This window comes from Zalophus californianus, chromosome 11 (genome assembly GCF_009762305.2).
Source record: "Zalophus californianus isolate mZalCal1 chromosome 11, mZalCal1.pri.v2, whole genome shotgun sequence".
NCBI classification, from domain to species: Eukaryota; Metazoa; Chordata; class Mammalia; order Carnivora; family Otariidae; genus Zalophus; species Zalophus californianus.
In genome coordinates, this window is record NC_045605.1 from 94,600,222 (window position 1) to 94,613,293 (window position 13,072).

At 39.5% G+C, this 13,072-nt stretch overlaps 1 protein-coding gene across 1 annotated transcript in view; it reads left to right on the forward strand.

The window, feature by feature from the left end:
* Positions 1–13,072, forward strand: part of HSD17B12 (hydroxysteroid 17-beta dehydrogenase 12) — a 167,575-nt gene that overhangs the window by 106,734 nt on the left and 47,769 nt on the right. The window contains exon 4 of the mRNA XM_027577727.2: positions 1,477–1,584. Coding sequence (XP_027433528.1) covers positions 1,477–1,584 — 108 coding nt within the window. The remainder of the gene's footprint in view (positions 1–1,476; positions 1,585–13,072) is intronic.

The following is a 13,072-nucleotide window of genomic DNA, read 5'->3' on the forward strand; positions in this document are numbered from 1 at the left end:
TTTAACAACCAGATATGGTATTTTCTTTTTTTTTTTTTTAAGGATTTTATTTATCTGAGAGTGAGTGAGAGAGAGAGAGAGAAGGAGCAGAAGGAGAGGGAGAAGCAGACTCCCTGCTGAGTGGGAAGTCCGATGTGGGGCTCAATCCCCAGACGCTGGGATCATGACCTGAGCCGAAGGCAGACGCTTAACCGACTGAGCCACCCAGGTGCCCCAACACCAGATAGGTATTTTCTAGGTCACATATTCTCCTCTCCAGTTTATTCATGGATTCCTACCTCAGGTCAATACTTTTCACTGAAACTAAGAAACAGATCTCTTGTGAACCAGCTCTTCATTCGTAGGCAGAACTCCTTTTAGATCAAGAATGGCAATGTCCTTTGTGGATTAATGTTGCAGACTCTGTGATGAGCCAACATTGACTTCAAATGAAGAAAAATTTATTTTTTTGGAAGCAGGATTTTTAAATGAATTCTTTTGAATTCTTATCAAGTTCCAAAGAGTAAACATTCTTAGCCACCTGAACTGCACTAAGTGAAGTGAGAGCGGGGTTAGTGGAGGAGAGAGGAGACTTAACATTTATGGAGTGCCTTCTGTATACCACTGGATACCACTTGAGCCTCGAATCATAGGTTGGGTAGCATTACTTTCATTATCAGGAGAGGATGCTGAGGCTCGTGGAAGATACGTGACTTGCTCAAAGTCATTTAGCAAATAGGTAAAATTAAAATTGGTACCTGTGTCTGGGGGACCTCACAGTTCATGCCTTCTCAAATGGACTCACGAGGGAGGGCGGAAGTGAACACTCTACATTACCTCAGTAAGTTCGGTTTCTCCAGAGTCCCATTTCTCATTGTGTGATTTCCATTAGCTCTGTGTGTACTTCCATTGTCCTGAGCAAAGTAGAACACCGAGGACTGTCTTCTGTCATTTTGTAGCTCTGTCACTGTGCATTTTGTGTGGGTTTTTTAATGTGGTGACCATTAACTCTTAACCAAGGCCCTAAATTGCATGACGATCATACTCATTTTATTTCCATTTTAATAAGATGGACTTTTATATACACCCTTTAAAACATTTTGCAACATAAAGACTTCTTTTTGAAATTATGAAGCATCAGTTTGCAATTAAAATTAAAAAACTGATATTTAAAGAGTATATAACATTATGATACGAATCATGTTTTACTATTTGTACCTAAGAGTCTAAAAAGGAGTCATTATTGATTTATAGAAGGAGAACTGATTAAGGAACAGTCAGCCAGCTCTGTAGCAACATTGGAGTTTTTATTGCAGAATTATTGTGTTGACTCTGTATCATCTCTTAGATGGTCTCATGATTGCTAACATGATTCTGGTCTAAATTTCGTATCATATTGGGGCGGGGGGAAGAGTTTGAAAAGGTAATATCATCAAATGCTTTAATCTTAATTGCCATGTTATAATTTTCCTTCTCTCTATTTGTGCTTTTTCCTAGGAGAAAAATTCAAAGTGGAAACAAGGACCATTGCTGTTGACTTTGCATCAGAAGATATTTATGATAAAATTAAAACAAGCTTGGCAGGTCTTAAAATTGGTGTTTTAGGTTCGTATCTTTGCCACATTTATAGATTCGTCTTGCACTTTTTATTTGACTTTTACTATGTACGTTTTCTTTTCGGATCTTAGGTATTCAGTCAGTAAAGTGAGTAGTGAGAAGAAAATTGTTTTTTTAATACAATTGATTGTTAGATGACATTATATACATTTGAATCTTTGTTTTTAGTTATATTTTAATGACTGTTTTTACAATTTGGGGGTTATTTTCTCTGCCTGCTTTATTTTCCGTCTCTCATTCTCTTTTGTATGTATGTATGTATGTATTTTTAAAGATTTATTTATCTGAGAGACAGATAGAGGGAGAGTATGCACATGCATGTGCACACGTGAGCCGGGAGAGGGGCAGAGGGAGAGGGAGATAATCTCAAACAGATTCCCCACAGAGCTCAGAGCATGATGCAGGGCTCCATCCTGGGACCCTGAGATCATGACCTGAGCTGATATCAAGAGCCAGCTGCTTAACCGATTGAGCCACCTGGGTGCCCCTCTTTTATGTGTATTTAGATATGGTTATAGCATAATAATTCTTTAAGGTGGGTGATGCTGACCCTTTTTGACAGTTGAGGAAGGAAGGCTAAGGGAAAGGTTTCTCAGCCTGTTACTACCCTCTTACCCTAGGAGGCTTTTTAGACATTATTTTCCCCTAATCCTCCCTCTCATGAAATTTTAACACCACATGTACACTGTATGTCTTGTTTACGCACTATATGTCTCTCTGTGCTTCAACAGACAAAGCATAAGATCTCACACTGCCCACCCCTGAACCAGTTTTTGTCCTGTTGGGAGTGAGATCACCCCAGCTGGGAACACATGGCTGAGAGACTTGCCTAAGGTCACATGAAGACCAAGCAATACAACTGAGATTCTGTTTGTTTTTCCTGAGTCTACTACTCCCTTTTGTTATACCTCAGCTATCTGACTCTCATTACCAAAAACCAGTGCTTTTGCTGAGGTAGGGCAAGTTTTGGAAATTATTATGGAAAAAATTCACCAGATTTTAAGGGGAAAAGTGGGCTTTGGAAAGGTACCCCACCATTTTTTGAGTCCTTTCCAGAAAGAAACAAAGCATTTAGTTCAGAAAAAAGTTGCTTCTTTACTAAATCTCTTTATACCACTGGCTGAATTGGTGTTAACCTGGTAATTTGCCATCGTTTTCTTTTGGGGGTTATCAAAGGAGGAAAAAAAAGAGAAAATACTTTAAAAAAACATTTCCTAACATTTCTTTAGTCAAGACCCCCACCTCCCTTCCTCATACTCTGAAAGAATGGTCTTTTGTATAATTTCTTCATAAGGCAATAAAAGAAAAGAGTTAAACACACATAGCCTAGTACCTAGTGCCCTTGGACCTGCAGTTCCCTCTGGCTTTGACATTGTATCCACTTCAGCTCCTGCCTGGTCCATTTCACATAGCACCATTGCCCTTCCTACCCACACCACTACTCTCCCTCTGCTGGGAGAGCCCATGGCAAAAAGTGAATAGAGACACGGGTCTGATTTTTGCCTCTGTCTACATGTTCTTCTCTAAATACATATATTGCCTGGACTCTTTTACAGGTTCCTCTTCCTTAGCCTAATTCTGGAATACCCAAAACACCACTAACATCTATAAAGTTCTAGACTTTTTAAAACTTTCTAATCAGTAGCAGCTATAACTTACTAGTTAGGATAGATACTGCCATAGCCTGTCCTCACCCCTTTCAAACTAGTCATGCGTGGACTGGGGGACGAAGGCTTGCTTAGGCATGGAGATAGATTGAGGATCCCCAATGAGAAGAGACTTACCTTGAACTTGTAATCTTAGAGAATAATTTCTTTCAGAAAAGTTCATGATTGTTTTAAGCTTTGCATAACTTTTAGCTTCTTGTCACTGGGTAACTCTGAAACTGTGAATACTCTGGGACTGTGACACTGAAGATGGAAAATCATTTTCCCACGGGGCTAGAGGATTGTAAAAGGCACTCTTCAGCTGTTCTTTCCTGACTCCGTGTATAGAAAGTTTACTGTGTGAGTTTAGGCACAACAGAGAGATCTGTTAAGGATGGAGTACAGGGCACATGGTTCCCAAGCACTTTTTCCCCACTTCTAGAATCCTAGGACATGTATCAACACATCAGTGCGCATTTAGACATGAAGACTGATATTTTCCAGGCCTCAGATGCTAATGGAACCATTGTTTTTGTGGTCCAGCTCCTTAGCAAATTGCAACCTGTGAGTTAGCAGTTTGTACCCTCTTTACTCACTCACTCATTCATTCATTCGTCAAAGAACTAGAGACATAGCAATGAACAAGAAAGTGCCTGACCTCATGTAGTATAATGTCTAATAGGAAAGACAGCACTTTTGAGAAGGGCAGGACAGGGCAGGGTGTAATAAGAGTGTAAAGGCAAGAGGAAGTTGATATAGGGGAAGTGATGGTGACTTGGTCTAGCCAGTGGGGTAGGAGAAAGGAGGATTCCAGAAGTGTTTAGAAAGTAAATGAAGCAGAACTTTGCAAGAGATTGCAAGTGGGATGAAGAAGAAGAGAGAAGTCACGGACAACTTTGAGGTTTCTGGCTTAAGAACCTAGTCAATGCGATGTATCACATGACCTCACTGATATGAGGAATTCTTAATCTCAGGAAAGAAACTGAGTGTTGCTGGAGTGGTTGGGGGTGGGAGGGATGGGGTGGCTGGGTGATAGACATTGGGGAGGGTATGTGCTACGGTGAGCGCTGTGAATTGTGCAAGACTGTTGAATCACAGTTCTGTACTTCTGAAACAAATAACGCAACATATTTTAAGAAAAAAGAAAAAGAAGAAGATAACAGGAGAGGAAGAAAAGGGGAGTATGTCAGAGGGGGAGACGAACCATGAGAGATGATGGACTCTGAAAAACAAACTGAGGGTTCTAGAGGGGAGGGGGGTAGGGGGATGGGTTAGCCTGGTGATGGGTATTGAGGAGGGCACGTTCTGCATGGAGCACTGGGTGTTATGAACAAACAATGAATCATGGAACACTGCACCAAAAACTAATGATGTAATATATGGTGATTAACATAACAATAAAAAATTAAAAAAAAAAAAGAACCTAGTCAATGCGGCCATTTACTAAAATGGGGGCTCCTGGAGGAATCTTTTTTGGAATGAGGATCATTTAAGTTTGGAGTTCCTCCAGAAAGTCCAAGTGGGATTGTTAAGTTGATAGTTGGGTATATGGATCTAGGTTTTATTTATGTATTATTTTTTTTAAACATAGGGATCTCTCTCTCTTTTTTTAAGTTTACTATTATTTTTAGTTATCTCTACACCCAATGTGGGGCTTGAACTCATGACCCTAAGGCCAAGAGTCACATGCTCTACCAACTGAGCCAGCCATTGCCCTGGATCTAGGTTTTAGTAGAGCTCTTAACAGAAGATAGAGTTTGGAGATTAGTTATCTATAAGTAGTAATCTCATCAAAGCATTGAGATTGGAGATCATCCAAGGAGAATATGGAGAATGTAAAGAGAAAACTGAGGACAGAGCTCTTTTAGTTCCCTCCCTTGTCATCAAAGGCTGCCTGGAATATATAGCATGAAGGAGGGATAGTTTTTTATACAAGTTCGGCACTGTCTGATAGAAATATAGAAATATAACATGAGCCACATGTGTAATTTTAACTTCTCTAGTAGCCACATTTTTCGAAGGTAAATAATAAACAGATAAAGTTAATTTTAGTAATGTATTTTATTTTAACCCACTGTGTCCAAAATATCACTTTAGCATGTAATCCATATAAAAAAATATTTTATTTTTTTAATTTGCTTTATAGAGGTCCCAGAAAGAGAAGCAAATTTAAAATTTGCTTATTAAAAATTTATTAAAATATTTTGCATTCTTTTTCTCATACTAAGTCTTCTAATCTAGCGTGTATGGTATGCGTATAGCATATCTCAATTCAGATTAGCCACATTTTAAGTGTTCAATAGCCACATGTGCCTGGTGAGGGACATCTTCGCTCTAGCTCACGTTGGCTGTCTTCTCATCCTCAATTTGTGTGAGAGGGCCATAATTTCTACATTTTTCTTATGCTTTAACATGGTTTTCAGCCAGGAGCAGTTTTGCATTATCTGGTAATGTCCAGAGACATTTCTAGTTGTCACTAATTGAGGGAGGAGGTGGGAGAAGTTCTGTTGGCCCTGAGTGGGTGAAGATCAGGGATACTGCTAAACATCCTACAATGCACAAGACAGACCCTCACAGGAAAGACTCAGCCTGAAATCTCAATAGTGCTGAGGTTGAGAGACCCTGCTTTAAAGCTTTACTGTAATCAGACTGTTCTGACTGAATACTGATTCACACACACACACACATACAACTTTGTTTTAAACTTTTATTTGGTGACAAATCAATAATAAAAATAATTGTAGCTAATGTTTACATGATCCTTTCAAGTCTGTAACACCATTTTCATATACATTATCTTATTCTTTGGTTATATGCTTGGTTTTCTTCCTACTCTACCACAACGGTCTCCTTACTCATAAGGTGTACATAATTATTGACAGTTACTAACAGATATAGTGCACTGTAATTTTAATATGTCAAGGTTTTTGAGGGAACTATTAAAAACACCTTAAATGTAAATATAAACACCTTTATGAGCTAAATGTTATCACCAGGTCATATTTCAACTCTCATCTTACAGTTCCTTCTCTAGTGTGGACATAACACTATAGAACTTGTCGGGGGTGGGGGGTAGGTCTGATGTTTTTTTCTTATAATTCCCTGGGTATATAGATCCTTCACCTTCCCTCTCCTCCCCAGCCAGATCCCACATAACTCCATCTCTGTAAGGAGAAGGGGGAAATTCTCCTTCCTCCTCTGCTTAATGTCAGTCTCACCTTTCTAACATTTCCTAAAATAATAAGCATGTAGATCGGTTTCTAGTAAGACCTTGCAATCCATATGAAGGCATAGGAAGGATTTTTTTCTACTGAGTATTAATGAAACTGGTAATGATAAAATGAAAAATAAATCACCAACCTGTACTCCGTCTGTTTGAATAGCATTAACCACTAAAGTATATAGTCAGTGCTTACTAAGAAAATTAGTATTGTAAGAGTTACAAAGGAAAATGCTAAGGCCCTTTGTCATGAAAGAAACATCAAGTTTTCAGTAAGATAAGTGGGGAGAAAATGGCTATGAATTGTCTGAATTTATACAGAAAGGTCACTGTAACTTGATAAGACTATAAATGCTTAAGGTGGAGAAGTTGGATTCTTAACTCTGTTATGTAAAATAAGTAAGCATCTGCTGTCTTCTTTCAGGCAAATGCCAAGAAACACAGATTTGAGAAAGCTTAAAAAACTTGAACTATTTAGAGAAAATGACATCAATACTGCTTTGAATAAGCAAACAATCAGTTAACAAAATACGATTGCTATAACGCTTACTTACTTTATTCCTCAGGAGAGATTCTCATGCGTGCTCCAAATGGCTTTGGAGGACTTTGCACAATACATTGCAGGAGGCATAGTTTACCAAAGCCAAAAGAGTAACCTTGGATTTGAAGTATGCCACAAATAATACTTTTTCAAATTCCCCTACTATGACTTTTTTAACCTGTAAAAAGTGACATTCTTTATTCTAGAAGAAAAATAAAAAGGTCCTCTTGGAAAAAATATTTAGTTTGTGATTCATTAAAAAAAAAAATCAATCATTGCTTTATTCAAGCTCTTAATGCATCCTAGACCAGGAATTTCCCCATGCCAGATGCTGTCGAGGTCTTTTCCACACATACTGTCGTGCTTTGTGTAAGTTGCAGAATCAAGAGAATCAGTTGGTACAGGCTGATGTGACCCTGTGCTGGCTTAGCATATCCAGGACTGTTACCTATTGACGTTTTGCTGTCTATACGCAGTGCCATAATTTTATTAAGAGGCCTCATTTTTAAAAGATTTTATTTATTTATTTGAGAGAGAGATAGGTACAGAGAATGAGGCGGGGGCGGGGGCGGGTGGGGGGAAGGGCAGAGGGAGAGGGACAAGCCAGCTCCCTGCTGACCTGGGAGCCTGACGAGGCCGTGGGGCTCCATCCCAAGGACTCCGGGATGGTGACCTGAGCCAAAAGCAGACATTTAACTGACTGAGCCACCAGGCGCCCCAAGAGGTATTTTAATAGCATAGTATTAACAGTAGTTTAGACATAGTATAGATAATAACAATACTATAGGTCTAACATAGTATAGATAATAAAAGTCAATTAATTGTAAAAAATGATTTATTGCAAAAGCCGGACTAGAACTTACTATTCTCTTTCTTCCCATGCCCTTTGTAAGTGAATACTTGCTCCACTTATATATTTGATAGATTATTTTTTTTTTAGTGTCCTTCCTTTCTCCTTGGCTAAATGCAAAAAATATTTTTTTGTTACCCTTGCCCATCCAACCTTATGGAATAAAGGAAATACTTGGGAGGCATATGTGTTCCATTTTTCTCCCCTAAAACTGATATTTTCCAGAATGTTCTAGGATAGAGAATAGTCGAATGTTGAGAATATACATCCTAAAATATGGTTTGAGCAGAGAGGAATAGTTCAGATCAGTCTACTCTATTTCTGTTTATACGTAAGTCCTTAAAGCTTCTTAACAGAAGACCCAAGAGTATTATTAGCTACTGGGGGAAAGGGCCAGTTAGCTTCCAAATGGCAAACTCCTAGGTTATTTGGGTTGGAATCCAGAGATGGCTTCCTTATAGTTCAGTCCCCAGCATATCAAAGGAAGAGGTATAAGTGTAGGCTGAGGAGAGAAAGCCAAAGGGCTGGAGGAACTGGGTTGAGGAAAACTCTTCTGGGATCTCCGGGAAGGAAGGAACTTGTTAGGAGTTGTGCAGCTTCCCAGTCCCAGCTCATGAAGGAAGTTACAAGTAGAAGAGTCTTGCTTCTTCAGAGGGCTTAGAAATTTATAAAGCTACTTATTAGCTTCTTGCTCCCCTCAGGAACTTTACTAATTAGAAATTAGCTTGAAGGGGCGCCTGGTGGCTCAGTCCATTGAGCCTCTGACTCTTGATTTCAGCTCAGGTCATGATGCTCAGGGTTGTGAGATCAAGCCCCAGAGCCTGCTGAAGATTCTCTCTCTCCCTTTTGCTCTGCCCCACTCCTGGTTCTCACACACACACTTTCTCTCTTTCTCTCTCAAAAAAAAAAAAAAAAAAAAAAAAACTCAGCTTTAAGTTCACTTTTTAAATGTCTCTGAAGGGGGCTCCTGGTGTTTCGGTTAAGTGTCTACCTTCAGCTCAGGTCATGATCCTGGGGTTGCGATTGAGCCCTGCATTGGGCGCCTTGCTCAGCGGGGAGTCTGCTTCTCCCTCTCGCTCTGATCCTTCCCCCTGCTTGTGCTCTCACTCGCTTGCTCTCTCTTTTTCTTTCTCTCAAATGAATGGATAAAAAAATCTTTTTAAAAAATGATAAAATGTCTTGGAAAGGGCCAGTGACATCTTCATTTACATCTCATTGGGATTAATACATTCAGTTTATTACTGGTTTACTTCTTGTTGAATCAGTCACATGGAGGAAATGGCTATTGTAGTTAGTGAAAGACATGGAAAAATCATTCTGAAATGGAAAAGGAGAGACTTGAAGAGGAAACTATAGTGGTGGGCTGGTGATCAGTGGGGTGCAGAGAAAGGGAGAAAGAATAGAAAGACTATTAAAGTTAGTTGAGAGAACACCAAAGATAAGTTTCATGTGTTTGGAAATAACTACCCATCTCTCCCCCTGCTACCCCACCCCTATAGCTCAGGTATAAAATGACTCAGGCTCAAGAAAGGGCAGAAGCTGTTAGCTGAGTCTATAGGAAAGGCTTACAGGAGCATGATGAGATGATAGCTTGCAGAGAGGGTGGAGCTTCCCTGTTATACCAGGATATGATTTTTGTTCCTTCTAGGGGTTTCAGTCACTTCCAAAACATCCCTTTTGTAATGCAATCAAATTTTGTCCCTACCACCCAGGGTTAGTATGGACTCCACAAGTTCAAGGGCACAGTCCCCAACAAGAGCATCCCTACTTCAGACACTTACTGCAAGTTCAGCAGTCTCCAGGCCACCTGCACTTCTGATCAGCTGGCTACAAATTTGGGGGTTCCCATGGCCACCTCAGGTTTGATAATTTGCTAGAACATCTTACAGAACTTAGGAAGCACTATACTCACAATTATAGTTTAATATTTAATTACGAGGGGTAGGAATTAACACTAGCCAAATAAAGAGACAAATAGGACAAGTTCTAAGAGGGTTCTGAACTCAGTGCTTCAGTGTGGAGTTAGGATGCATCACCCTCCCTGCACATTGATGTTCACCAACCAAGAAGCTCAGTGTCCAGAGTTTTTATTGGGGTTTCATTAAGTAGGCATGATTAATTGAATCACTGGCTCTGTGACTGAACTTAGTTTCCAGTCCTCCTCCCTTTTCTCAGGTTGAGCTGGCTCAAAGCCTTAACCTTCTAGTCATATAGTTGGTCTTTTGGGTGACCAAGCCCCATCCTGATTCATCTCATTAGCATAAACTCAGGTGCGATCCAGAGGCCCACCATGAATAACAAAGAAACTCCTGTCATCCTGGAAATTGCAAGGGTTTAGAACCTCTACCCCAGGAATCCAAGACAAATACTTCGTTATAGGGTACCTTTCCTTTCCTATTTGTTGTTTGATTCATGTAGCAGTTCATTCAACAAGTAAAATTCCAGAGATACCACAGTAAATGAAGCTGATAGTGTTTCTGCTTTCATGGAGGACAGCTCCTAAAGAAGTATTTGGGAATGTGTTGCACATACTGAAAGCCTGTGTTACTGAGGAAGTGGAGAGTGTCAGAGATGGTTTCTGAGAAAGTATTATTTAAGTTAAGACCTAAAGGCTAATCAGCCCCGGGAGAAGAGATGCGGGAAGGGATCCCAGGGAGAAGAAAAGCCTAGAGGCAAATGTGCTTGGCAGCTTGGAAGAGCTGATGGAAGACCTGTAGATCTAGAGCACGGACTGCAAAGGGGACAGTGGCCAGAGTCAGGAGACTGAGCAGGGCCAGATCACGAAAGGCTTAGAAAATCAGGTTAATAGGTGTAGGCTTAATGGAAGGACACTGTAGACATTGTAGAGTGTAAGCAGGAAATTGACATCATACTAAAATTTTGGAGAGATATTCTGACTTCCGAGTGGAAGAGGGCAAGAATTAATAAACGGAGACCAGTGAGCTTCTCTTAGCAACAAAACATAAGATGATGGTGGTGACTTTAGGATGTGGGCAGTGGGAATGGTTAGAAGTAGATTGACTGCAGAGATGTTTAGGAAATAGAAACAGGACCAACATCTATTGATGGAAGGTCCTCATCAAAGGTTTTGTCTGATAGAAGGAGTGATCAATAACAGTAGCCGTTGCTTGGTTTTTCTGGATCGTTATTGTCAACATCCTTAAGTGCTTTTATATGTCAGGCACCATGCTAATGAATCTCATGCAATCCTCGACAATACCGTAAGGTAGGCATTCCTATTTTTGTGCCCATTTTATGGACAAGAAACAGACTTAAAGAGGTTGAATACATTGTCCAGGATTATACAAGTAGTAATTAGAAACTTGCAGGTTCTGACTTGAACAACTGTGTGCTGTTTGCCAAAGACAAGAAACTCTGGATCAGGAGCAAATTCTGTAAAGAAAATGATGATTTCACTTTGGGATATGTTAAACTTGAGAGAGCTGTGAGAAATCCAAGTGGAGGTTCAAATAGATCTTTGGATCTCTGGCGTCTGTGCCCTCCTTCGTGTTGAATGAGACTGAAGCCTGGTGTCACCAATCATGGCACATGGAATAGGTACATGGATTTTTTTTTTTCTTTTTATGACTAGGAGACTCATAAGGAACATTGTCAGACTAAGCATAATGCCTTCTAGTCCATTAGATGTGTTGGATGAAATTGGATTTCTAAAGTGAGAATAAGACTTAGAATTCAAATTTATCTCCTTTCACTTGAAAACCACTAATGATATTAATTAAAGCAGAACCTTTAACTTAAAACTGGGTAATTAGCTGTGATCTCAGAAATGTAAATAGAAGAGTAATTCAAGAAATTGACGAATGTTCCTCCCATTTGCTAAGACTTAACTACCAACCTCGTGTCATCGTTCTTTCCTCCTTTCTTCCACATTTATGGATGGCAGATCTTACCTAGTTTTGTAATGAGGATCACATAGCAATTTATAATTAAACAGTGGAAATGAAATGTTCTGTTGTGTTGCTTCTGACTCAGTCTTAACTTTTCAATTTCTGATTAAAGGCACTGCAAATGTAAAGCCTTGTAAACTCTCTTTTATTTAGAAATTGCTACTCACAAGTGTATGAAAACTGTAAAGTTTGCAAAATGTTTTACATGGTGTTCCAAATATCATCTGTCAGAATATGAACATGTGCTAGCTACAGCAATATGTTAAGTAAGGCAAAGAAGGAATTTTCTTTGCCTCACTTTGCAAACTCTGTGTAGACTGTCAGGCTGGATCTACTTGAAAGAGAGGAGAGAGGAACAACTGGTCTACCCTTAATCAGTACAAGCAGTTCCTCTGGCTAACTGAGGCCCAGAGAGGTCTTTCTGTGTCTGCACTGTGCCGCTGCCCACCTCTGATGAAAGTAGGGACCTTGCCTGTTCTGCTGCATCCCAGCACCTAGAACAGTGTTGGCTACAGAGCAGGTCAATAACCACCTGTTGAAGAAGTGACCAAACAAAAATAACAACTCTTCTTCCTCCACTTACTAACGTATTGATATGTTCTGGGCCTTGGGTTAAAGATTTGATATATAGCATCTTATTTTCTTAAATTATTAGCCCTATTTTATATATAAGGACATTGAGAAAACTGAGGCTGATTGCGGTGAAATCACTTGCCTCTTATAGGAGCTGGTCCTAGGAGAGCCAGGACCAAAACCTGTGTCTGATGGACTCTGAGATGCAGACCCTATTAGTTCAAAAGCTTAAGACAGGAGAGATTTCCCCCTACTTTTGGCATATACACAATTCCTGAAGTTTACATTTAAAAAATTCAGTTTGTTTTGAAGTATAATGAAGTGGTAGCATTTTGTTCCTAATCCATTTATTAATGAACGGTAAGAGGTTTTCCACATCTCTAGGCTTTAATTTGAGTGCTTGAACTGGGTTAGTGTATATCACTGTAAATGTGACTGAAATTACCTTAACATTTGTACTTTGATATGATGAGTAGGAAATCAGGAATACTTTGCATTACTTGACATATATTGGGAAGCCCAACCATTAGGTGATGTACTTTTATACCACCTTAATTTCTTAAGCCTCTGATTAATCTGGAAAAAGCAGGTTGAAGGTGTTCTGTGTGTGGTTGTTGCTTGTATTGGTTTTTATTGTGTAAGTTCAAATGGATTTTTATTTTCTAGTAATTTATTGTTTGCCCCTCCCTCATGCCCAACCCAGACACCAAATATCTGATTTTCTATTTTTTTAATAAA